This window comes from Miscanthus floridulus, chromosome 16, assembly GCF_019320115.1.
Source record: "Miscanthus floridulus cultivar M001 chromosome 16, ASM1932011v1, whole genome shotgun sequence".
NCBI lineage: Eukaryota > Viridiplantae > Streptophyta > Magnoliopsida > Poales > Poaceae > Miscanthus > Miscanthus floridulus.
Genome location: NC_089595.1, coordinates 78,233,740 through 78,260,967, shown reverse-complemented (window position 1 = coordinate 78,260,967; position 27,228 = coordinate 78,233,740). Strand labels below are relative to the sequence as shown.

General features: G+C 45.6%; 1 protein-coding gene and 1 pseudogene across 1 annotated transcript; both read left to right on the top strand.

Moving 5' to 3' along the window:
• The first annotated feature begins 12,963 nt into the window (after positions 1 to 12,963).
• Positions 12,964 to 17,972, top strand: LOC136512876 (MLO-like protein 1). The gene is made up of 14 exons (XM_066506887.1): positions 12,964 to 13,092; positions 13,208 to 13,268; positions 13,461 to 13,696; positions 14,912 to 15,028; positions 15,116 to 15,170; positions 15,721 to 15,788; positions 15,974 to 16,048; positions 16,128 to 16,216; positions 16,321 to 16,370; positions 16,555 to 16,595; positions 17,049 to 17,258; positions 17,350 to 17,417; positions 17,527 to 17,587; positions 17,691 to 17,972. Exons 1-14 carry the CDS (start codon positions 12,964 to 12,966, stop codon positions 17,910 to 17,912), a joined length of 1,482 nt encoding a protein of 493 aa, XP_066362984.1. The 3' UTR covers positions 17,913 to 17,972.
• Positions 17,973 to 23,562: 5,590 nt separating this feature from the next.
• LOC136512426 (MLO-like protein 1) lies at positions 23,563 to 26,961 on the top strand (annotated as a pseudogene).
• Positions 26,962 to 27,228: the final 267 nt, after the last annotated feature.

The following is a 27,228-nucleotide window of genomic DNA, read 5'->3' as shown; positions in this document are numbered from 1 at the left end:
TCAAATCAACTCCAAATGACTTGAAACTTTGCACAAGGGTTCACAAGCGAGTAGAAAGGCAACTTCTAAAGGATCATGGCCCGAAACAAACTCTAACTCCGTGAATCGAAGGAATTGAAGAATCCCCCAAAAAATAGGTCAAGAACTTAAATTGCCCGGATCTGCGATCTCGTGAGGAATTAGTTGATTTCCTTCAGTGGAAAGCTTCTACTCATGTCATTGATCGATCCAAGGCAACAAGAACGAACCAAAACCATCCCAAAATGAAGAAACGAGAGGGAAAACAAGAGGGGACAAAAGGAGCTCGTGAAGAACACCAAAATCACATCAAGAACACAACTAAATCATGAATTCCGGAGGGCATACGGTGGTTACGGCCACCGATTCCTTCAAAACTAAGTCACAATTTGAGTTGTGGACCTCTCTCATACATGGAAGCAAACTAGAGGAAGAAACCCTAAAGGAGAAAATGAAAACTAGAGGAGGTGAGGGAGATGGGGGCTCCCTCATCCTATTTAACAGGGCTATTACACATTCCCAGTTTTGCCCCTGGATACAAATGAGTTGAACCGCTAAGCCCAAGGGCGTTGTTGTCCAACCCGGTGTAATCTTGATCCGACGGCCACCGCGCCTTCTCACCGGTAGCTTCGCCTCGACGCGAACTCCCCGATGCCGCCACGTGCCGTCCGTCCCTCCTCGGAACCTCCGCCCAGGTTTTGAGGCCCAAACCCGTAAACCATCCGCGGGTAGCGTACTCCATACGCGTTCCCCGCCATCCGACGCGTGTCACCGCCGTCCTCGACCGGCCGGCCCGCCAAGTCCTCCTGAGCCTCGCTCGACTCACGCGTCCGCCGTTTTGACCCGGTCAACACCGTCACTCCATGTCTTCTTGCACTTGTCGATGTCCCAAGTGTCAGCCACCGTGGCTAGTCACCTGGCCTCTGGGTCCCTCGGTCCAAGCCTCACGTTCGTCCTTCACCGCTCCCGGTCTGTCGGCACGGCACGTCCTCCTTGACCTTCACCTCGCCGTCGACCACCGCATCCGAGCTCCACACCTGCACAACACAAGACAAAAGACATGTCGCACACATAGCTTTCGCCATGGTAGGGTTAGTCACCACTCAACCTACTTCGTGGATCACATTGACAATCACTCATCACAAAACGAACACACAAGAGTACTTGTCAACCTTGTGTTCGCAATCTCCCCCTTGATGAGTGCATTGTCAACACCAATACATGAACAACTTGAGCAAAAGAAAAAGAAAAAGAAGAGAAAAGAAAGAACTCACCCAAATGACCAAAAGCCAAAGAAAAGCCAAGAACTGGGTCATTTGAAAGTGAGCAAAACTTGGTCCCCAAAGACATGGGCAACGGCTTGACGCAACCAAGTAAAACAAAGCTAGCCCTCAAGAAGAGGCAACGGGCTCAACACCACTAGCAAAGCTCGAAAAACCAAAAAACTGCTAGACCCTCCAGAAGAGGCAAAGGCTCGACACATCTAGCAAAACACCTCAAATGCAACTCCCCCTGAACAAGTGCAATCTCTCTCAAATGAATGCATATCTCTCAACTTTAGGTGAAATTGGAAGTTTCTTCCCCTTTTCTGAATATTTCTCCCCTTGTGTCATTGTGAGTGTGGAAAACTTCTCCCCCTTGTTGACACATGCACTTATCAAGCTAGAGCCCAAAGATTGCATCTCCCCCTCAAATCATGCTATGAATGCAGAAATGCACGAATGCAGAAGCTTCAAGATTATAGTAAGTAGATTGAAAAGAGGCTCTAGTTGATGCTGTCATATATATATAGCAACACATACAAGTGCTAGCAAATGCTCAAAGTGACCAAATGAGACGAAATATGGCATTTAAGCAATTTTGATCAAGTTTGAGCAATTTTAAAAGAGGGTTCACCACCAAAGGAGCACATAGCAAAAGTAGACAGGAGATCGACCTTGTGCTACACATGTATGCAAAGTGGACTACCCCAAACAAAGTTCACACATCATGTCATGAGACAAACTTGTGGTTTGATCAAATTTTAGACACCAATTGAAATTTATCGGAGTTATGCAGCTTATTACCAAAGTTTGTCAGGCAAGTGTGTGCGGGAGGTTATCTGTGCCATCAAAACCTGACTTAGCGACCATGTCAAGCCTATGCCAAAGGCAATCAGAAACTTAAGACAATGATCTCGGTATCTATTACAGAGCTCAAGTTCACCAATAAGTGCAATTTGGAGCTGTCTCGATACTCTGACATAGGATAGTATAGACCCATCCCGATCTTTTCAAATCACTGAGTTGATTTTCAAGTTTTAGCACAAATTCAAGTTTCTCAAGCAAGTGTGTAACTCAAAGTATGAGCCGTAGCAACTAAGCATATACATGAAGCAAGAAAAAGATCTTGACACATTCTACACATGCTAGTGCCACAAGTAGTGGTGAACACATTTCATGTTACAATAAGTTTTAATCAAGTTCACAGTTTGGAAAACAACCTTAGCTCATAACATGCATCAATTGATCAAAAGGAGCCTAAGCCAAAAGCACATCATGTATATCCATAACATCCCCAACAAGAGCATAGTGTCAATCTAGCTACTATAAGGATGAAGCTCAGGATGCAATATGATACATGATGATATGATATGCAAGAAAGATATAAAAATAAAAACAAAGGCTAAACTTCAAAGAAAAACAAAACTAGAATACAACAACCAATGTTTCCCTCCTCTAAAAAGGGAAACAAACTCCAAGCTCCCCTCGCAAGCGAGCAAACTGGGCTTGGTCAAGTGGTTTGGTGGAGATGTCTGTGAGCTGGTTTTGGGTATCAATGTGGTGCAGATCGATATCACCTTTTTCATAGTGGTCACGCAAGAAGTGAAAGCGAACTTCTATGTGCTTTGTCTTTGAGTGAAGGACTGGGTTTTTGGCTACACTTATGGCACTGGTGCTGTCACAAAACAAAGGCACTCACCTAAACTCTAACCCAAAGTCTCTCAGAGTAGCTATCATCCAAAGCAACTGGGAATAACAAGCAGCAGCAGCAACATACTCAGCTTCTGTGGTGGATTGGGCGACTCTAGACTACTTGCGAGAAGACCAAGACACAAGAGAAGATCCAAGAAACTGATAAGTCCCCGAAGTGGACTTTCTCTCAACACGACAACCAGCATAATTCACATCAGAATACCCACAAAGAGAAAGAGAGGAGGAGGCTAAAAACCAAAGACCAAACTCGGGTGTGAAACGAAGGTACCTGAGGATCCGCTTGATGGCTTGACGATGAGACGTGCACGACGAAGACTGAAAGCGCGCGCACAAGCAGACTGTGAACTGGATGTCCGGTCTCGTCGCTGTTAGGTACAGCAAGGACCCGATCATGCTTTGGTATTCCTTCTGGTCCACGGCTTCTCCCTCCTTGTCCTCATCCAGGGCCGTCGTGGTTGACATGGGCGCCGAAAGAGGCTTGGCCTCACCCATATCAAATTTCTTGAGCACGTCCTTGGTGTACTTGCCTTGGTGCACGAACGTCCCCTCACGAGTTTGCTTGATTTGCAGCCCGAGGAAGAAAGTCAATTCACCCATCATGCTCATCTCAAATTCCCTGCTCATAGTATTTAAAAACTTGGCAACAAGAGCATGAGAAGAGCCACCAAAGATTATATCATCCACGTATATCTGAACCAAAAGGATATCTGTGTCTTGCTTGAGGAGGAACAAAGTCTTATCTATGGAACCCATCCTAAAACCCTTATCAAGCAAGAAAGCTTTTAAACGCTCATACCAGGCTCTCGGGGCTTGTTTCAAACCATACAAGGCTTTGTGGAGTTTAAAAACATGGTTGGGGTACTTTGGATTTTCAAAGCCAGGGGGTTGCCTCACATAAACCTCTTCCTCTATGTACCCATTCAAGAAGGCACTCTTTACATCCATCTGATACAGCTTGAACCCTTTCGAAGCTGCAAATGCTAAAAGAATCCTAATGGCTTCTAGACGGGCAACAGGAGCAAAGGTTTCTTCATAGTCTATTCCCTCTTTTTGGCAAAAACCCTGAGCCACTAATCTCGCCTTGTTTCTCACCACCACCCCATCCTCACTCTGCTTGTTCTTGTAAACCCACTTTGTACCTATGGGGTGGCACTCTGGTGGAGGTGGAACTAAAACCCACACTTGGTTCTGCTCAAAGTTCTCTAACTCCTCGTGCATAGCATTAACCCAATCGACATTAGATAGTGCGTGTCCAATATCTCGAGGCTCAAAAGAAGCTACAAAAGCATAATGAGCGAAATGGGAAATATGATAAGACTTGGAATGCATTACCCTTTCGTCGATGTCGCCGATCATGGTCTGAGGAGGATGGCGTCGCTGGATATGTCGAGGTGCACCCAAAGACGAAGTCGCCTCCCCCTCATCCACAGCTGGGGCCTCCTCAGTCGATTGAGGAAGCGGCTCGCACAGACCCCATGAAGTAGAGGTGGAGGGCTCGGGGCCGTGAGCCGAAGTGGTCGAAGCTGGCTCGATCGGGGCAGCTGGTTGAGATGGCTTGGGATCATCCCAATCGATGTCATCATCATCCTCAATGAAAATGCTGTCACCCATCTCTTCATCACCTGCACGTTCAAAGACAGAAATAGAAGAGGGCATGGTTTTGTCGAAGGTGACTTCACAAGTCTCCACGACACGGTTAGTCTCAAGATTAAGCACATGGTACGCATGTGAATGAGAAGCGTAACTGAGGAATATACCGTCCGAAGATCTAGATTCAAACTTGTCAAGATTACCTTGCTTAAGAATGAAGCACCTGCAACCGAAGACTCAAAAATGACTCACCTTGGGTGGACGCCCAAACCGCAACTCGTAGGATGTCTTCTTTAAGAAAGCACGAAGAAAAATGTGGTTTGAAACATGGAAGGCGGTGTTGATGGCTTCGGCCCAGTAACGCCTAGGAGTCCTATGCTCATCGAGCATCGTCCTGGCCATTTCAACCAAAGTCCGATTTTTGCGCTCAACAACACCATTCTGCTAAGGGACATAGGGCAAAGAAAACTAATGTTCAAGACCCAAGGAAGCACAAAAGGTGTCAAACTGAGAGTTTTTGAACTCAGTGCCATTGTCACTGCGGATAGCTCGTATGGCATTCTTTGGTAACTCAGTTTGCAACCTCAAGATCAAGTCACGAGCATGAGAAAATGCTTCGTCCTTGCCCTCCATGAAAAACACCCAAGAATAGCGAGAAAAATCATCCACGATCACAAGAACGTACCACTTCCCTCCCTCTGACCGAACCCGAGCTAGACCAACAGTGTCCATATGGAGTAGCTCACCGGGTCTCATGGTCATGACCTGAGTCACTGGAGGATGGGAAGCAGCCACCATCTTTCTGTGGCGACAGGGATGGCATACCAGATCCTTCTCAAACTTAAGTTTGGGCAATCCTCGGATCATGTCAAGAGAACTCAACCTCACTAGGAGATCAAAGCTCAAGTGACCAAGTCTCCTATGCCACTTCCACAAATCAGAAGAAGATCCGGCAACCAAACAGTGAGAAGAACCGAAAGACTGAGAGAAATCAGCTCTGAAAACTCGACCGAAAGGAATGATCTGACAAACTAGATGTCCCTGAGAATCGAGCACACGAGAAAGTCCAGTCTTAAAGCGCACCTCAAACCCATCTTGAAGGAGTTGTGAAACCGAGAGCAAATTGAAATGCAGGCTTGAAACCAAAGCAACGTCCTTCAAGATAAAAGACTCATTGACCCGAATGGTCCCACGAGACAACACCTTACCTTTGCTATTGTCCCTAAATGTGATGTACTCCTTGTATTGCATGGGGTCGAGGCTGGAGAACTATTTGGAACTTCCGGTCATGTGGCGCGAATAGCCAGAATCAACAAGCCATGTGTTCTCTAGGCCTCCGCTCTGCATCAATAGAAAGACAGGGGGTGAGCAAATGGCACAACACTGGGGTTAGTGAAATGAGGAGAATACCAGTGTTGAGTCATTTGCCCTAGAAAAGTGTTAGGAAAAACACCATACATGCCATGTCCCATTGGAGAGAAGCGATCACCACATGGGGGAAAATGTGGTCCGCTAGGAGTGTGGGACTGAAAGCCACCATCGCGAGGTCCAGAGTCATATAGATCATGACTTGGGCCACGCCGGGCACGACCACCACGTGGTCTCACCACCTGAGGCCTAGCACCTTGAGGCATTGCACCTCTAGGCCTAACACTGTGCCTCTAAACAGGCGGTACATGTACACCATGGGGAGGACGGTACATGTTCCAGTTGTTCAACTCGTACTCACGTCGCTCATCTCTCTTCCTCCTAAAGCAAAACTCAGCCAAATGACCATCTCTATGGCAATAGTCACAGTGGTACCTCACCTCTCTCTTGGATGGTGGTTGACTCACTCTCTTGTGGATGTGGTTCACTCTCTAAGGCTTTTTGGCTTTAGGAAGGGGTGCACTAGAGATGTTGGGTAGAGTATCGAGTGAGTTCCGAAAGTGGTTCGGTTTGGGAACCCAAACTTGCTTAGATGGTGGAGCTTTTGGTGGTTCTTCAAACACACCATCTTTGATCATAGGCTTGGTAGACTCTGGTGGAGGGATCTTGATCAATTTGGGAGTGTTGGTGGGTTTCTCACTTGGGTTCAAACCACTATGTTCACCAACCTTGCCATAGACATGCTCACCCTTCCCACCTATAGCAAAGCCTACTCCCGATGAGTTAGTTCCCCGCCTGAACTGGCTCACCATCATGCCCAACTGAGGCTCACTGCACAACACCCAGCTCAAGATGGACCGAAGTTGTGTGTTTTCTTCCTCGGTTCCCATCTTGTCATGCCTGCAGGACTCAAGCTCCAACACCAAAGCTTCACATCGAACACATGTAGTGGTGGCGCTATCTGAGTTGGCCTTCTCAAACTTAGCAAGTTTGGCAACCTTCTCTGCCAACTCAGATTGCAAGCCTGAGCAGGACTTGCATGCACCGAGCAACCCAAAATGAGACTTCAGCTCATCACATTCATCAAGCAAAACAACATACTTGGATTGCAAGTCAGAGAGGTTAGACATGTGTATAGCGCACTCATCGCACTCCTCCTCCTCTAACACCACTACACCACTCTTGGCAAGCTCCAACTCCTTCAAAGCAACCTCTAGCCGGTCCTTAAACTCTTTTCTCTCGCGGGCAGCATGCTTAAGCAACTTATCTTGACTCATCAATGTATCATTCATAGTATCAAGCTCAAGCATAAGTGAGTCAAGTGTGGGCGGTACCTCATTTTCGTCGTCGTCGACGTCGACGTCCTTTTTGAGCTTTGCTCCACCGTCAACCGCCATAGGGCAAAACCCACCATGGTTTGCACCGGCAACAAAGCAGAGACCGTTGAGCTTGTCCTCGTGCTTCTTCTCGGACTCATCGTCGGCTGAGGGAGAAGAAGAGTGATCATCGTCAGAGTCATCGTCGAGGTCGCCGAGGGAGGCGAGGAAGGCGCATTCTTGAGCTTTGGCCTTCCTGCGGTACGCCTTCTTGATCGCCTCCTTGTCGAAGCCGCCCTTGGCCTTGTGCTTGCCGGAGGTGTAGTCGCGCTTATCCTTGCGCTTGCCGGAGTCGTACTTGTTGGTGAAGGGCTTCTTCTTGGGGCAGTGCACGACAAAGTGGTCTGGATCTCCACATCCATAGCATCCCTCCTTTGGGCCACCACTGCGTCGGCGGTTCAAACGGTTGTTGTGAAACCGAGAGAACCGACTGATGACGAGTGACAACTCATCATCCCCAAGAGACTCCAGCTGCTCCTCTGTGACTGACATCAAGCACGACAAAGAGAAAGAAGCTTGTGAAGGGTTAGTCAATGAACTTGAACCACTACCTGAGACCAAAGCCATGGTTGGTGCAGAAGGATTCTTGAGCTTGGCTTGGGTTTGGTAGTCGATCTCTGTGGACTTGAGCTTGCTGAAAAGCTCGTCGACGGTGAGGGTATCGTAGTTGGTCGACTCGATGATCGCCGACACCTTCACATCCCATACCTTTCGATCAAGGGCATAGAGAAGCTTGAGCGCCCTCTCATGATCACTATAAGGTAGGTTGGCCTTGTTCGCTTTCATTTTGTTGACGATAGTCTAAAAGCGGGAAAACATGGCATCGATGGACTCGCCATCAAGCTGAGAGAAGTTCTCGTACTCGTGCTTATACGTCTCGTAGAGTCTGGTCTTGACCTGTGCGGTCCCCTCGTGATAGCTCTGAAGCCTCACCTAGATCTCTCGAGCTGTAGTACAATCGGAGACACGCTCAAACTCAGAAAGCGAAAGACTCGAGAAAAGCACACTACGAGCTTTGCTATTTGCGTTGTGCCGATCCTTCTGATCCTGGGTGGTACGGGCCGCAACAGGGAGCACAACGTAAGTAGCATCCTCGCAAATTTCCCAGACGAGCCAATCAATCCCCTAGAGACGCGCAGACATGCGGATCTTCCAATAAGGATAGTTGGACCCATCAAAGTACGGTGGTTTGCCGGAACCACGCTCTATGTCGCCTTCGTGGATCACGGACCGATTAAGGTAGAATGATCCTTAACCGGCTCTGATACCAATTGAAGGACCGGAAACGGCGACCAGAGGGGGGGGGGTGAATGGGAGCCTCAAATTTCTTTCGAAATCTTCGACCACTGTCCCAACATCAATCCCCAAAAAGCATACACGAAAGACTTGATGACCACGACCCTAGAGAAGGGTGGATGCTCCCTCAGAACACAGCGGGTCACCACAGAGCAAACGAAACACAGATCGAAGCCCAAACGAGCAAACTCCCAAAAGAAAACAGCACTGCTCCTGCAAATATTGGACGCGTCCGGTATTATATCGGACACGTCCGGTATTTTCAGCAGCAAGCTGACCAAAAGAGAAAAATCCAAAACCCCATCAAATGGTGTCCAAAAATCATGAAATTTTAACCATAGCTCGTTAGACACCAAGGGAAGGTCTCCACCAAATTTCAGCTCAAAACTCCAAAGTGAGAAATATCGGACACGTCCTAGATCATATCGGACGCGTCCGGTATGAACGAGCAGTTTCTCGGGAAAAATCAAATCAAGCCATAACTTGATCAAATCAACTCCAAATGACTTGAAACTTTGCACAAGGGTTCACAAGCGAGTAGAAAGGCAACCTCTAAAGGATCATGGCCCGAAACAAACTCTAACTCCGTGAATCGAAGGAATTGAAGAATCCCCCAAAAAATAGGTCAAGAACTTAAATTGCCCGGATCTACGATCTCGTGAGGAATTAGTGGATTTCCTTCGGTGGAAAGCTTCTACTCATGTCATTGATCGATCCAAGGCAACAAGAACGAACCAAAATCATCCCAAAACGAAGAAACGAGAGGGAAAACAAGAGAGGACAAAAGGAGCTCGTGAAGAACACCAAAATCACATCAAGAACACAACTAAATCATGAATCCCGAAGGGCATACGGTGGTTACGGCCACCGATTCCTTTAAAACCAAGTCACAATTTGAGTTGTGGACCTCTCTCATACATGGAAGCAAACTAGAGGAAGAAACCCTAAAGGAGAAAATGAAAACTAGAGGAGGTGAGGGAGATGGGGGCTCCCTCATCCTATTTAACAGGGCTATTATACATTCCCAGTTTTGTCCCTGGATACAAATGAGTTAAACCGCTAAGCCCAAGGGCGTTGTTGTCCAACCCGGTGTAATCTTGATCCGACGGCCACCGCGCCTTCTCACCGGTAGCTTCGCCTCGACGCGAACTCCCCGATGCCGCCATATGTCGTCCGTCCCTCCTCGGAACCTCCGCACGGGTTTTGAGGCCCAAACCCGTAAACCGTCCACGGGTAGCGTACTCCATACGCGTTCTCCGCCATCCGACGCGTGTCACCGCCGTCCTCGACCGGTCGGCCCACCAAGTCCTCCTAAGCCTCGCTCGACTCACGCGTCCGCCGTTTTGACCCGGTCAACACCGTCACTCCATGTCTTCTTGCACTTGTCGATGTCCCAAGTGTCAGCCACCGCGGCTAGTCACCCGGCCTCTGGGTCCCTCGGTCCAAGCCTCACGTCCGTCCTTCATCTCTCCCGGTCTATCGGCACGGCACGTCCTCCTTGACCTTCACCTCGCCGTCGACCACCGCATCCGAGCTCCACACCTGCACAACACAAGCCAAAAGACATGTCGCACACATAGCTTTCGCCATGGTAGGGTTAGTCACCACTCAACCTACTTCGTGGATCACATTGACAATCACTCATCACAAAACGAACACACAAGAGTACTTGTCAACCTTGTGTTCGCACTAATCATTGTCCGGATGGATAATACAACACTGTCAGCTTGTCTCTGATCCAGCTATGATTAGGGTTAGACAAAATACTCGCCCTCGCCAACTCGCTCGACTTGTGTCCGGCTCGTTTTAACTTTTTCACGAGCTGAGCTAGAAGTCTAGCTCGTTGTTTTAACGAGCCAGCTCGTGAGCTGCTCACGAGCTCAAACGAGCTGAGGCCTATCAGCCTACGACCATGAATCCAGAAGATGATAATGCTGACCTAAAAGTGTACACCTATTCCATTGATGTGTAATCCTTATTTTCAGCTGTTTCATATGAATTTTGATTTTATAATTGATGTGGTACTTAAATGTTGATTTATGAATTATTTTCCAGGGAGAAGATGATGATGCTGACATTGAATTTGTGTACTTTCCTAAGTCTGTGATGTCAAGCAACTAGTAAGTATGTTGGAACTGCATGGATCATGGATGGACCAGCTATGTTGCACGGTTGATACTTTTGATGAACCGGATATGTATTAATCATGTATGGTTGCATAACGGTGGACATCGCCTTCTGAAATTATTGTGGCGTGAACATTATAAACATGTGTGTCCTATTTTTTCGTAGCTCGCGAGCTAAATGAGCCAGCTCGAGCTCGCTAACGAGCCGAGCTGAGCTGCCCCTCTAGCTCGTAATATTAATGAGCCGAGTCGAGCTGACTCATTAGCCTAACGAGCCAGCTCGAGCTGGACCGAGCCGAACCGAGCTGGCTCCATATCCAACCCTAGCTATGATAGTCCCAATAGTTGGACACAATCACGATGGAGGTGTCCCCCGTTGGATAATACACCTATCCATGTTAGCAGATAATTTATTTTAATTCTTATTGATTCTCATAAAAAAATAGAGTAAAGGTATGTGAAAATGTTCCAAAATACTAGTCAGCCGGTAAAAATGGTAACAAAAGACCATAGAAATTATTAAAAATATTTGTATAGGATACTGATATACAATAACAAAGATTTTAGAATAAAATTACATAAACAATAACATAGATCTTTTTCCGACTATATAATTGTTAGCATCAAAGTCTACAAACACATGTAACATAACCACCTCACAAAAATTCTTCTAGAACCTATGCAAGTGGGATCTCGAAGGTGGAAGAGGATGCGGGAGGGGGTGGAGGAGCCACGATGGCTGCAAGCTGTGATGAATCTATGCCTCTAGTGGCGGGTCTAAGAACAACTTGAAGAGCATGTCAACTTCGAGGAGCTGCCCAACAACAAACTGGGCGGCCCATGCTACAATGAGGGTGCCCGAGAATAGCTCCCAGGGTCCCTAAGATTCAACATAGCTCTATCTTCATAAACATTCTTCTAATACCTTTCATGTGCATCATCTTGACTACTCATAATGAAATGTGTATGTGAAGAGCTTTCTCCCACAGAGAGCTCATATGTATGGATACTATAAGTGGCGAAACAATATGAGCTACATCTCTCTTGCATACTATAAATTGGCCAGTTGGGGGTTGTCGTGGAGACGTCCGGATGCCGCTTTTATACCCGAAGTAACGGTGGTAGGTGGGATCATTAACGGTGGAGAATCAAAGTTACAATAGTTAGGTGGACCCAACGATTGAAAAGAATAATGACGGGCTACAACAAAAACCAAGAGTGATATGCAAAATATCACTTTTGGGTAGTGGCTTGACCCGGCAGTGACATATCACTGCCGGGTCATGGCATGGGCCGGTAGTGATATCTTAGTTATCATTGTTGGTCGTAGCTTCTACGATCAGTGATATAACACTGCCGGGTAGTGAGTGGCTTGACCCGGCAGTGATAGGTGCCATCACTGCTGAGTGATTAGCTTCCCGTCAATTTTCTAGATTCTAGACTTACCACCCGGCAATGATAAGTAGTCACTGCTGGCTCTAGCATAACCCGTGTTCTAGTGTAGTGATCATAATTAATTTAATATAATGTAAATTGGTTTCATGATAGCTCATGCATGTATTCTAGTAACTATCCCTATCTTATCATACTTTGCATGCATTTTTAGTTCAAAACATATATACACGCTCTCATTCTTGGATTCTCGAACGTCCACCTATGAACTATAAACCACTTACAGGCTTTCAAAGGGGGGAAAAAAACTAAACCACTTACAGTGTAGATATTCTAGTAATCCATATATGTCCAGTAGCTTACGTGCATGCCGCAACGTAGAACCCGAAACGATCGTCTAATCAACAACTCCAGTAATTACTCATATTATCCAATCATCTATGCGGCCGGGTCGTCTGGATATATTTCTCTACAAGATCGGCTCGCCTCAAGCTGCCCGGACGCTGCGATGAGCTCGAACCTCGAATATGAAGGTGGAAATGGAAACTTGGGACACATCCAAGCTGCGATCATCAGCTCGAACGTAACCTCGAATAATACGTCGTAACAGCTGCACGAATCCAAGCTACTAAGTAACAGCTATTCAAGCTGGCAGTTGGAAACTTGGGTATATATATATACATATACAGGTACAGCAGCTGCAGCACAGGCCAAATATTAAGCGAGTCTGCCCCGCGTTTCCTTCCGGGAGAGGCGAGACGGTTCACGTTTCCTTTATTTTGACGCTTTCTGTAGGAGTAGTGGAGGCCGGACGGGGGCTGAATGGCGCACGAGGAGGAGACCGAGGTGATGGCGCTGGAGTTCACACCGACGTGGATCGTTGCGGCGGTCTGCTCGCTCATTGTGCTCATCTCGCTCTTGGCCGAGCGAGGCCTCCACTACCTCGGCAAGGTGTGTATTATGCTCTGCTTTCCTGGATTCACTCAGCCGTTCTGTTCGATAGGAGAGCAGTGCTGACGGCCATGGCGCTAATCTGGGTGACCGACCGGCCTGTCACGTCCTGCAGAAGCTCAAGAAGAAGAAGCAGAGGCGCCCGCTCTACGAGGCGCTGCTCAAGATCAAAGAAGGTGCCTCCATTTCATTTCCTTGTTTTTCACTTCGGGATAATTAATAATGGCATAGCATAGATGAAAAGAGAGGATAAAAATTTTGCGGGATAAAATAAGTTTTATGGGGATGAAACTCGCATATACGGAGTCTTCCGCATTATGGTTTACCGCACAAACCTTAGCTCTTTGTCTTTGTGTGATGTGATGCAGAGTTGATGCTTCTGGGGTTCATCTCCCTGCTGTTGACGGTGTTCCAAGGGAGCATCCAGAAGACATGCATCCCTGAAGGATGGACATTCGACATGCTGCCATGCAAGAAGACAGATGAGCACGCCGGTAGGCGACATGCCACCAAGAAGCATTTCATTGATGTCGGGACTACCCTTGGCAGGATCGGTAGGCGACTGCTGAGTGCAGGCGTTGGGTCTGAGCACTGCCATAATAAGGTGATCAGACTCCGGAATTAGAATTTTGGAATAAACCTTATTGTCCATTACATTTTTTTCTGTTTGAGCCATGGTGGTCAGTTAGATGAAATTTAGTAAGATATGATTTTGATTCGCATCCACCAACAAATTTGTTAGACGGAAAGACGAGTTCAAGATTCTGTTATTCCGTAACGACTCACATACAGGTCCGGCGCCTTATATTTCCGGCGCAAACCATTACAAGGCCACCTGGGCTGACCGAGTTAGCCAAAGGCCCGAAACGAAAGCCAAACATAAAAGCTAAGAGCCTAACTTAGCCACTCGAGTTGGCGGTCATGACAGCCACCTGTTGGCTAGACCAACTAAACACGATCAATGTTTTTTTTTTCAGCCTGAGAATGTGATGATGCCATGTTCTGCTGTCAATTTCTAAATTTTCTATGTTTAGGGCTTTGGGCTAACTTCTAAGAGACTATTTGGATCCACCGGCTAAACTTTAGCCGGCTAAATTTAGCTGCTAGGGATCCAAACGGCATAGCTAAAAGATCAGCTAAAGTTTAACTCGGTTTAGCTGTTTCAACCTAGCTAAACCTAGTTAAAGTTTAGCTGAGTCTATTAGCTGGTGGATCCAAACACCCTAGCTAAAATTTAGCTGGGAGAACTTTTAGCTGGCTAAAGTTTAGTTTTAAAATTTTAGCTAGCTAAACTTTTGTTGAGTGAATCCAAACAAAGCCTAAGTTGGAATACTATAATTCAGGTGGAGAGACAGGGACATAAGACTTGGTCATTATTGGCACCATAGACAGAAAAAGGAGAGTTGGCATGATGCCTCTCTCTAGTATAAATTCTGTCGATTTCTATTAGATTGGGAATTTATTTAGACAATTCGAACTGATGATTACAGTACTATTTTTCAGAGGCTAACTATATTTTCTAAGATCAGATGGGCACATGGTTGGTTAACACAACAAGTGTTTTATCATGATGTACTTGCTTTGCTTATGTTGTTACCCCTTTTTAGCGTAGTCCTAGATTGAAAACAGCATTCCTACAACTTAATTGTAGGCTTTGTAGCTACCTTTCTTTTCAGGTAGAGGGATAACTCATACCTTCTTTTATCTCTCTTAATTAACTAGTAAATGATGCTAGAAGGATTCGTCAATCGAGGTGTTTCTTTTTACTTATGTTTTAATTTTAATGGTATATCTAAGTTGTACGGTTTGTTTTTTACAGGGAAAAGTTCCACTTCTGTCCCTTGAAGCCACACATCAGCTGCACATTTTTATATTTGTTATGGCAATCACACATGTTATTTTCAGCTGCACAACTATGCTTTTAGGAAGTGTACAGGTATGCAGCTTTTGGTATGCCTTGCAGTTTAGCAGCAGAACTCTTTCTACTTTTGCTGTCTGTTTCTTACTGTATTTAATTACTCAGATACACCAATGGAAACAGTGGGAGGATGAAATTCAGAAAGATGCTACTGAAAATGGTATCAGGATCTAGCTTGTTACTCATATTTTATTGCGGTGCCACACTTGCGTTTGAACTTGTCTTTAGTCTTCTTGTGCGACTGCAAATCGATTTAAGGAGCTTCTTCGTTTCCGTGGTCTTTTATGGTCCTTGAAAAGGTACCAAAACTATAACATGGGAGGTACCAAAATTTAGTATATACGGTACTGCTTTACGGTGGTAGTTACTACAATACATTTTGGTGTTAGTGTCTCCCTAACCTCTTGGCCTCTTGGCACTTCCATGAGGATATAAATAGCCTCACTAGTCTATGTTGTTTGGGCTGTGTTGATGTCTCGATCCAACCATTTGGTGCAGTTGTTGTTTTTAGTTGCCAATGGAGTCATGTTGCTCTGTTGTGCTTCTTTTGTTTTATTATATCCAGTCTGGATTGAACTTCTTTTTAATATAACAAGCAGGTCTTCTACTTGGTTCATTTAAAAAGATGTTCTTATGATATGCTTATTTTTACTTGCAAAAGAAGAGTCACTTATATTTTTGTTAAAATATAAAATGGACTGAAATTTCAGGGCCTAACAAGGTAACCAATGTACATGACGAATTTATCAAGAAACGAACTATAATATCGAGTTGGCTTGTAAGTAGTGCATTTCATGTCTTCTTTTATCTTCTATCTTATGTCGCGTAACTTCATTTATTAGTCACTGTTTGCATACATGTTTTTTTTATCTTGTGGCAATTGCTTTCTATTACTATTGGTGAACTTCTTACAAAAGACACTATTGGTGAACTTATTAGCCTTCACTTTCCTTTCTTTTTCAGCATTCTTTTGTTAAGCAGTTTTATAGATCAGTATCTAAATCAGATTACACCACAATGCGTCTTGGTTTTATCATGGTAAGCATCTGCCGAAATGATAAGCTAATATTCTGTTCTTTCCTGGCCTGTAAACATGGGTTTTTTCCCCTCATTACAGACTCACTGCCCTTCCAACCCAAAATTTGATTTCTATGAATACATGGTAAGGGCTTTAGAGGCTGATTTTAGGAAAGTAGTAGGCATCAGGTAATCCAAAGAATGGTACACATGTCTATATATTCTTTTTAAAGTTTGATGCAAATCTTGTTTCCTGAATAAACATAACCATGTTGTTTCTATTCCTTTTTTAGCTGGTACTTGTGGATCTTCGTGGTGATATTTCTATTGCTGAATGTTGACGGTAAAACTTAGCTATCCTATGTTAACACAAAAGACCATTATTATTATTTCTATTTTCCTGCCCTGTCTTTGTGCAGGACGAGTTAATTTGTCCTGTTCAACTGACAGCTAGGTATTGTTGTAATATTTCAGTATGTATTTAAGCTTCTAAAAACAACTTACCACTCCTTTCCATTAATCTGCAGGTTGGCACGTATACTTTTGGATTTCTTTCCTTCCCCTTTTTGTAAGTGCTTATATGTTTCTTTTCTCCGCACACTACTGCTTCGTATCTTGTATTTTTCTCCTTTCTTAACACAATGACATATGCAGGTCTTCTGCGTGTTCAGAAAAAAGTGCTTATACTTTGTTGTTTTAAGTGGCAATCTAGTTTTTTCTCTAATGTCTAAATTATGAAGATCGCTAAAAAGGACCCATAAACTCTTGCATTGGAGAAATATGTCATAGTTGCCTGATGTTCACCATTTTTGCTTGGCCTTTACAGGGGAACCAAACCTGGTACCCTTTCACCGTGTATTGATTTTCTCAACGTCCTGATGAAGTGAATTATTTGCTTTAATTATAGGCTGGTCCTTGCACATACTCTAAACAATATGATTAACTGTTGTCTATTGATCCTTGACCACCGCGTGCCTAGTTAGTGTTACGTGCTTACTGGATAGCTCTTTACTTGTTTCAGCTTCTGTTAGCTGTTGGCACTAAGCTGGAGCACATCATAGCTGAGTTAGTCCATGATGTAGCTAAGAAGCACACAGCTATCGATGGCGATGTGATCGTAAAACCATCAGATAGGCACTTCTGGTTCGGCAAGCCTAGAATTATCCTTTACCTGATCCACTTCATCCTCTTTCAGAACTCATTTGAGATTGCATTTTTCTTCTGGATACTGGTAAGTATATTTTTAAGCACCATTTGCAAAGCGCACAGAGATGTGATAACTCATCGCAAACAGCATTGTTTACCCTCCTTAATGTTTCTAGACAACTTACGGATTCGACGCATGCATCATGGAATCTGTTGGTTTTATCGTGCCGAGGCTTGTCATGGGGTATTTAATCATTTCAGAATCCTCCACCTTATTGCCCATTCATGCGATAGGGAAAATGCAAGTCTCAGTATGTTCTCTTGACACTTGCATCCACGCCTTGTACTTGCAGGGTTCTTATTCAGCTTATCTGTAGCTACGTCACCTTGCCTCTGTATGCAATTGTTACTCAGGTGCGACAGCGTTCAGACTTCAGATATGGATTGTTTATACAAACTGTTATCCTCAAAACTCCTATTCCGATGATTAAACGCTTTGTTCCCTTTTGCACAAAAGATGGGGAGCTGCTACAAGAAGGAGATCTTCAACGAACATGTGCAGAAGGGCGTCCTGGTGTGGGCGAAGACGAGTAAGAGGGCGTCGGGGAGGGGGTTGAAGGGATTTGGTGCTGCTAGCAAGAAGGAATCGACGAACAATGCCGCTTCCGCGGAACCTTCTGTTAAGATTGAAATGGCGAAGGCTGGGGAGGATGCTGAGGTCGTTGGAAACATAGAATAATCAGAAGATGGGACAGCAGGGTGCCCGTGTTGTAGTGGTGTAACAGGTTTATATGTCATCATTTTTACTGTCGCAGCAGCCGCGAATAAGTGTCTTAGTTTGCCTTAATATCTTGAAGCACATATAAGGATTTAGGCTACAAATAAAAAATACCCTTTGAAATTTGAATACACAATTTGCACATCTTCGGCCTGACCCTGGTATTTCTTCATCTCATAAACATAATATGTAGGGTTGCTAAAAAATCTTGTCGATGTTGCATCAACGAATCCTGTCGCGGTTGTGTCAACCGGTCTATAATAAATCCAAAGGATAAGGAGAATATTGCCTTTTATGCATTGCCATCCACTACTTTCATATTCAATCTCTCTGACTAGAAATATATTGACCATCAGATATATCTTAGCTATCACAGTTGTGAAATGTGATGGTCTTATATACGTCCGACCGACACTCATTCTTGACGCGAGCACGCCAGTAGGGATAGCCATTTACGCGTTCTCTCTCTCTCTCTCTCTCTCTCTCTCTCTCTCTCTCTCTCTCTCTCTCTCTCTCCGCGTACCCATCTTCCTCCTCCCGCCCGCCCCCTAGGTCGCCGGTGACCTCACCGCCCACCTACAACAGCCGCCAAACGAACCCACCTGTCCTTAATCCCAATCCAGGAGTTCACGAGCAACTCCTTGCCCCCGCCACCGGCACTGCCCATTCGGTTGTCTCCCTCCACCCGCTTGGCGGCGCCACCGTCGCCTCGCTCACAGCCCCCCTCAACCCGCCACCACTACCTAGCCGGCCGCCGCCCCAGGCACCTCTTTCTAAGGCTGTCAGCGATGGATGGTTGCAAATATTGAAACCCTAACCACTACCGGTGCCGCCACCGCCGTGTCGACGACCACACCGGCCGCGAGCCCATGACGACCTTGCCGCTGGCCGTTTTGCTCATCCCCAGCCCTTGCCCCCTTCGTCCTCGGTTCTGGCGATGTGTGTGCCGCTTCAGTTAGCGGCGCACGCGTGTCCAACCCATGGTCACGATATGAGATTTATAGCACATATGAGTGCACCTCTTCAGTGTAGGCCTACACAATACTAATATATATGTGTACATAAGTAGACGGCGTACAAATTTTTGGTGCGAGTGCGTTTGTGTGCAACTTTTTTTTGTGAATTACACAACTCAACATATGCGCAAACCCTATCTCTATGAGCACCTCCAAAAGACTGTGCCGGCACATCTCGAGATTGACGAAGTCACCATAGGCGCCTTACTGTCGGCGGGGACGTCGCCTACCACTGAAAGCACAACGCCGTTAAATCCTGGAATAAATCCAGGAAAATACGAGCACTTATGCCAAGCTAACAGCTGAACCCGGGTGGACAGGTTCCACCACAAGGAAGGCTCAGTTCGCATGTGTACGTTTTTCTTCTAATAAAAAATGAAGTCTTATAAAATATAAAGGTCACACATACAATGGATATATTGCAACTAATATCTAGTATTGTTGAAGATCCAACGGTATCCTGCTAAGAGATTATTAGCAGCCTTAATCACTTCTCCAATAACAAGCCCTCAATAGTCTAATACAACTATCAACTAGGATCAATTTGGGAACAAGCAGCAAGCAGTATAGTAGGTGCTAGGAGGAAGACACTAGGAGGTTCTAGAAGATACTGTAAGTAAGAGATTTGGGTACACGAGGGAGAAGAGTAAGAGAAACGGTACACTGGAGATGGAGATGTGTGTCTGGTTCGCTCAATTTAATCATCAATGCCTTCTCTTCCTGACCGTTCCCTTTGTACTATTGCCTCTGTTGTGCCAAACAGTCTGGCTCCATCCGGTAGGTAGTACTACAAGCGATCAGGCAGCGGTAGCACCTCGCCGGTGGCGATTTGGTAGTGGACGTTCGCTAGCATGTAGAGCATGTAGCGACGCTCCGACACGGTGGGGTTTGGATCCAAACCGAGTTGGACCTACCGGGAGAGGACCTCAAGGTTAAAAGCCCTAGTTTGGTTTTGATTAATTGATGAAATCTATTGGACTAACTCTATGTCTAAGTGTGATTATGAGATAGGTTGGTCCTTAAGTCCAAGTGACGGAGCTAGATGACACACAAGTGATGGAGATGGCCAAAAGATGAGATAAAGTGCTCTAACTTGGAAAAGAAGAAAAAGAAAAATAAAACCGTATGCAGATCAAGGCAAATGTATAAATAGGGATTTTATTTTGCCGGTCAAGACACAATAGAGTGCGTGATTAGATTTAGGATAGATGGTCGTACTATTAAGAGGGATGCTCTTATCGGACAATTCGGTCATCTAGTGCCACTAGGTGTTGGATAACTATGCATTGCATTTAGGCCTGATGCACAACGGAGAGCAAGCGAAAATGTTCATGAAAAAACTATTTGGAAATGCTAACTTGGCTCTAAATATGTTTGTGAAAATATTTAAGAGTTAGCATCGCTTGCAAGGTTGTGTTCGGGCTCTTGGTGCTGCCACTGGGTGGCACCGGACTACCTGTCTGGTGGGTCTCGACAGGGTCCATGAGATGCCGCGGCACGTGCGCATGTCTGCTTGGAACCTTGATCTAAGGTGCACACCGGACAGGGCACCGGACAAGCCGTCCGATGCACCGCCCTATTTTTTCAAAGAGTAGAGTTTTCGGGAACTTGGTGAAAATGGTCATCGGACAGGGCACCGGATAGGCTGTCTGGTGCACCGCCCTATTTTTTAGAGGGAGGAAAATGTGATCGTTGTGTCTGTGGGTCACCGGACTGGCTGTCCGGTGCACCAGACATGGTGTCCAGTGCCGCTGACACCGACAACGGTCGATTTTTCAACCGTTGAAACTAACAGTTGGAGGGCACCGGCCGTTGCTGTCTGGTGCCACCGTTGTTGTCCGGTGCCCACGCAGTTTTCAGCTCCAAGGGGTAACAACTCTATTTCATGGTGGGGGTTATAAATACCCCCTTGCCCGGCCATGGCCACTCTCTTGAACCTCAAACTGTTGAGAAATCCTATTCTGAACAAAAGAACACAATCCACTCCATTGCATCACTTGAGATCACATTGTAGATTGAGATTGAGAGCCTCTAGTGCATTGCATCGAGTTCTTACATCTTGTGGCACTGGGGCGAGTTGAGCTGGTGGTGCTCTTGTTACTCTTGATGATTTCCGTCACCTAGCCGACCCGGAGCTTGGAGGATCATTGAGTGGAAGTGGTGATTGTTTCCGGCTCGGATCGATCGATTGTGAGGGGTTGTTGTGCCTATTCTCTGCAGGAGCCACGAAAGGCAACTCTAATGGATTGCTCGTGACTTATGTACCCTCGTATTGTGTTGGTTCTAATGGCGCTCAAGTGTTGGGTTAGGTGTGTGAAGCCAGCGTGTGAGCCACCAAGTGAGTGTGTCGTCATAATGCGGACTAAGTTGCCGGCAAGCAACAGAACCACAGGATAAATCATTGTGTCATCTTGGTATTCATTTGATTGGTTTATCTCTTGCCCGGTTCGGTATATCACCCTCTACTTCACTTGTATTACATTCATTGATACACATCTCTTGTGTAGTAGTAGCTTATCTTACTAGTTCAGTAGCTAGAAGTAATTTATTGTATCTTGTTTCTTGCTAGCTCACTGGTGGTAGAAGTAGTGACATAGCAAGTTTGTTCGTGTGATTGACATAGAGATCATATACACGCATTTGGTAGGTGGCTTGCATAGCACTTTGTAGAGCTAGAGCAAAACCTCTTTTATCGCCTTATTGTTGTCTAACAATTTGCTCTAGTGTTTTGTAGAATTTTTATTAGGTTATTCACCTCCCCTCTAGCTATTTTGGACCTTTCAGAAGTGCGCTCCTAGGAGCCCCGGTGGGGAACACGACGCCAGAGACTCGTTGTCTACAGGCATGGTCTCCACGAGGGGGTGGAGCTTGTTGTAGCAATCAACGATGTAGGCCAAGCTCTCAAAGTTGAGAACTTGGCCCGGGATGAAGCCACCGGCGGCGACGATGACCTCGCCGGAGAAGCGGACACCGCCTTCTAGGGCAGCACTGCCTGCTCCCATGACGAGACGCGGGTGGCTCCGACCACCATAGAGTTGTAATCACACTCGACACACTCCCCTACCTGGCGCGCTAGCTGTCGCGGGTTTGTTGCCGTGGCAATCATCGTGGTCGTTCGTCGGATGTCAGAAGTGTGGGTTGTCTCCGGTGGCTCGGGTACTAAAAAACATAAGGGATACATAGCGGTTTATCTGCCCTACGTCCAACAGTGCGGTTTTGTTCGTGTTCAGGAGCACCCGAATCGGGGGGTTACAACAGAGGAGAACGGGGATTTGGTAGAGGATCGCTTGGTGCTATCCTACGGCTCGTCGGCGATGAGGTTTCTTCCCGGCAAGTGAGGAACCGGTCTCTCTCTAGTCGGGTGGTCGGCGGAAACACTCTGTTGTTCCTCTGCTTCTAAGATGGGATCTCTCTCTACTGTCGGATCGGACTCTTAGCTATGTTCTGTTGCCCTCTCGGCCTCCTTCCCTCTCTATGGGAGCTAGCCCTCCCCTTATATTCTGAGGAAGGTCGGGTACAAATCAGTTTGGGGTTTCGACTATGGTCTTCATGCGCCAGGTGCAGGAGAGGAGCTGCTCACGCCACCTGACCCTGCTGCCGTTGCCTGGCACTTGACCGTCAGGGTTGTGTGCCACGGTCCCTGTAGGAGTGAAGTTTATGTTAGGGAGGGACATATGTTCAAGTTTTTGTTTTCTCTTATTTTGGTTTTCCAAGAAATCAGAAACCTCCTAACTAACGCTTCCGAATTTTAAGTTGTAAATTTTAGATTCGTCTATTTCATCTTCCCTCTAGGCAACATTCGTGGTTGTAAATTTGAGATTCGTCTATTCATCTTCCCTTTTGGCAACATCCATTTCTGATCTTCCAAATTACGGACACTAAGCCCCATCAACACCTTTAGAAAGGCACACATCTGGTCCCATGAAACAAGACATTGAGGCTTCTGGCATTTGTCGTCCAAAGAAAGGAACGACGCTTACCGTCAATCGGTCAATGATCTCTCTAACATCTTGAGAAGAAACATGGAGAGCATATATGGCGAATCGGTAGACTTCCCAGGGCAGCATTAACAAGCACAACTCGACCACCATAGCTGAGAATTACCGATCAAAAGAGCAAATGAGAGGTTGAAAAACAGAGGACCCAAATAATGTTGAGGAAAAGAAGAAATAGAACAGCCCAGGAACTAGGACATGGCACTGGCATTGACATCAATGTTTCAAGGGGATGAAAGTGGATTTATGAAAGTTGATGGAGAGGTCCATGACCCATCTGTTTTTATTAGTAAAAAGATAAACAAATTTAATTATATTTGGAGTTTTGGATAGAATTTTGTTTCTCGAGTTATGTGGCCATGCTACGAAGCTGCATCCACCACCGTTTAAAGCTCCGAGACAACGGCTCCCCAACGGTGAGCTGCCGTCCACCGGTCTCATATTCCCAGGCCCACCTGAAAGCTCTTCGCTCCTGGGGCAGTGGGCCCCACTGTCGCCTTCCACTATCGCGACGGCACCACGTGCGTCCGGTGGCGTCTCGACGGCATAAAACGAAAACCACGGCAGAAGCGCCGAGCGCGCGCTCCTGGAGACCTGGACTAGCAACCAATCAGTCTTAGAAGGAGAGCGGGGTCGGGAACAGGTGGACGGCCGGACGGACAATGGCGGAGGCCGACGAGGCGGCGGCGCTGCAGTTCACACCGACGTGGATCGTGGCGGCGGTCTGCACCATCCTCGTGCTCATCTCCCTCGCCGCCGAGCGGGGCCTCCATCACCTCGGCAAGGTACGTACGTAGGCCGTAGGCAGAGCTGGAGCTCTTGCTTGCTTTTCAGCTGCTTGCTAGCTGCTACGAGCTGTGACGGTGATGCTGATGAGCTGAGAGCTTCACTCACTCTTGCATGCAGACGCTCAAGAAGAACCATCAGAGGCCGCTCTACGAGGCGCTCCTCAAGGTCAAAGAAGGTAACTACTACTAGAAAAAAAAAGTTTTTTTTATTTGCTCTTCTACTCAGAGACGTACGTGCGTCTTCAATGATTTGAGCTCTTCTGTGTGTTTGGTGTGTATTGTTTGCAGAGATGATGCTTCTGGGGTTCATCTGCTGCTCACGGTGTTGCAGGGGACGATCCAGAGGACATGCATTCCTCCCAGCTGGACAGACTACATGCTGCCGTGCCAAAAACCGGGGCACGACGAGGCTCCATCGGCGGCCGTCATGGCGGCGCGTCTTGTCGCCGCCGATATCCTCGGTGGGATCAGTAGGGCACGGATGCTCAGCGAGGCTGGAGCCGAGGCCGGGCTGTGCGAAAAGGAGGTGAGGAACTGACTGAATAATCCTGCGACTCTGATATATAGCACTCGCTGTTCATATATTTTAGTTTTTGCAAGACATTGGCTGTCTATGTTTTATTCATAATACAGCTAATAATATAGAATTAATCAAACGAACAACATGGCGTCTTGATGTTTCCTTCTTTTTTGGTATGCGTTTGTCCTGACAGGGGAAAGTTCCACTGCTGTGCCAAGAAGCCTTGCATCAGCTGCACATCTTCATATTTGTTCTGGCTGTCTCGCATGCATTTTTCTGTGCTACAACTATGCTTTTAGGAGGTGCAAAGGTAATTAATTAAGCTGCTTATGACATAAGCCTGCAGAGTTGCAGTTAATAAACTGTGGAACTCTTGTTGCTTCTTCTGCCGGCTGCTGATACTGTTCTTTTTTTTTTACTCAGATACACAAATGGAAAAAGTGGGAGGAGGAAATTCAGAAAAACGCTGCAGGAAACGGTATCACGACCCAGCTTTGCTGTTGTTGCTCATATTTTAGTGCAATGAGACACATTGGTTTGAACATCTTTTTTTATTCTGCGGAAACTGGAAACATGTAATTAATCATTGTGAAAACAAAAGCTATGTTTATGATGATCTGGTTAATTATTTTCTTCACAAGAAAAAGGAACAGTTGTTTGTTATCTTCGTAAGATAGAGACCTGTTTGTTGATAGGATTGATAAAATCAGATATGTGAAACTGCAGGATCTAAGAAGGTGTTACCTATGCATCAAGTTTCATTTATCAGAGCATTATGAGGTTATTGGCACAGATTTTAAGACGTTGTGTTGGCTGGTAAGGTGTACATTCATGTGTTCTACTGTCTGTATATTGAAAAATAATATTTACTCCCTCCAAAGAAAAAAAACTGACGTTTTAAACTATAGTGTATATTTTTCTTACAAAAGCCGTCAAACTATATGTGATGTTTGGGCATCAATATCCTTTGACACACTGAGATTAAACATTTGAAAATTATATGATGAGATATTTTTTAAAAGGTGTCTTTTATGTTCTGCTATATATCAGTATATCACAATAGAATTATATGTTTTGGAGGCCACGTCAATGTCCAAAATGACTCTCTTTTTTCACAGGGGCGAGTATTATCTAAGTTTTCAATTTGGCATGCACACTTTTTGCCACCTATGGTGGAAATTACTTAATTATGCTTTTTCTTGGGTTATTTTGTACTGATGAATTAACCCTCACATAATAGTCTATTGGTGAACTAATAGCCTTTCCTCTTGCTTTTTCCCATTCAGCGTTCATTTCGTAAGCAGTTTTATGGTTCAGTAGCTAAATCAGACTACGCCGCAATGCGTCTTGGTTTTATCATGGTAAGCACCATTGGATATCAGGATAATGTTCTGTTATATTCTTTATATGTAAACATGCATCCTTTTGGATTTCAGACTCACTGTCGCGGGAACCCGAAATTTGATTTCCACAAATACATGGTGAGGGTTTTAGAGTCTGATTTTAAGAAAATAGTTGGTACAAGGTAATAATTCGATTTTAAATTTTGAGGGAAATTTGCTTCATGAATAATAAACTTAACCGTGCTGTTTTTGTCGCCTTTTAGCTGGCGCTTGTGGATCTTCGTGGTGATATTTCTGTTGCTCAATGTCAATGGTAAACCGTTATTTCAACCTTTGCAAAAAAAAAAAAAAAAAAAGTTTTTTTCTGTTACTGTAAATTCTTCCCCGGAACTAGTTTGACCTTTTTAACAGGCAGCTAGGTCCTTTAGCAAGATTTCAGTATTTATTCAAGATTCTCAAACTACTCACGCTTCACTTTGTTAATCTGCAGGTTGGCACACATACTTTTGGATGGCTTTCCTTCCCCTTGTTGTAAGTGCAGACTTTGAAGCAAGTTCTGAATTATAAGCATTCAGGGACTAGGTGCTTAATGAAGGGCGTCTAATTACTTGTTGCAGCTTCTGTTAGCCGTTGGCACAAAGCTGGAGCACGTGATAGCTCAGTTAGCCTACGACGTAGCCGAGAAGCAGACGGCGGTCGAGGGCGATCTGGTTGTGACGCCATCAGACCAGCACTTCTGGTTCGGGCGGCCGCGGATCATCCTGCACCTCATCCACTTCATCCTCTTTCAGAACGCGATTGAGCTCGCCTTCTTCTTCTGGATACTGGTAACTACTCCTACTAAGCATTACTACGACACACGGTTTCTGATTCTGAAGTGTGCTCCCTCCGATGCCCATGACTGAACGCAACGACACTGTGTAACTTTCCTTTTGAAGATGACGTATGGATTCGAGTCCTGCTTCATGGACAACATCGGTTTCCTGGTGCCCAGGCTCGTCCTCGGGTAATTCGCCATGGCCTCCCTCCAGTACATCTCACAGGAATTCAAAGGGCAGCTGTACATGTTCATGTTCATGTTCTTCATTCTGACTCCTGCATCCATCCTTGCATGTACCTGCAGGGTCGTCATTCAACTTCTCTGCAGCTACAGCACACTGCCTCTTTATGCAATTGTAACCCAGGCCTTGTTTAGTTGGATGAAATTTAGGAATTTGAATACTGTAGCACTTTTGTTTTTATTTGGCAATTAGTATTTAATTATGGACTAATTAGGCTCAAAACGTTCGTCTCGCGATTTCCAACCAAATTGTGCAATTAGTTTTTTTTTCCGTCTACATTTAATGCTCCATGCACGTATTGCAAGATTCGATGTAATGATTACTGTAGCATTTTTTGAGAAAACTTTTTAAAACTAAACAAGGCCCCAGGTGCGTGCGTTGACAGTTTTCTTGGTCTCGGTATCCGTTTGTGGTCGATGCACTTGTTATATACAGTATCCTTCAAACACTGATTGATGGGCTGTGCTCGATCAATCAGATGGGGAGCTACTGCAAGATGGAGATCTTCAACGAGCATGTGCAGCACGGCGTCCTGGGGTGGGCAGAGAAGGCCA

What these genes read in the sequence shown, in the direction of transcription:
- LOC136512876 (XM_066506887.1), top strand. Translation starts at nt 12,964, where the DNA reads ATGGCGCACGAGGAGGAGACCGAGGTGATGGCGCTGGAGTTCACACCG. An exon ending in CTGAGCACTGCCATAATAAG is followed by an intron (nt 13,697 to 14,911) that starts GTGATCAGACTC and finishes TGTTTTTTACAG; the next exon opens with GGAAAAGTTCCACTTCTGTC. An exon ending in TTTCTTTCCTTCCCCTTTTT is followed by an intron (nt 16,596 to 17,048) that starts GTAAGTGCTTAT and finishes TACTTGTTTCAG; the next exon opens with CTTCTGTTAGCTGTTGGCAC.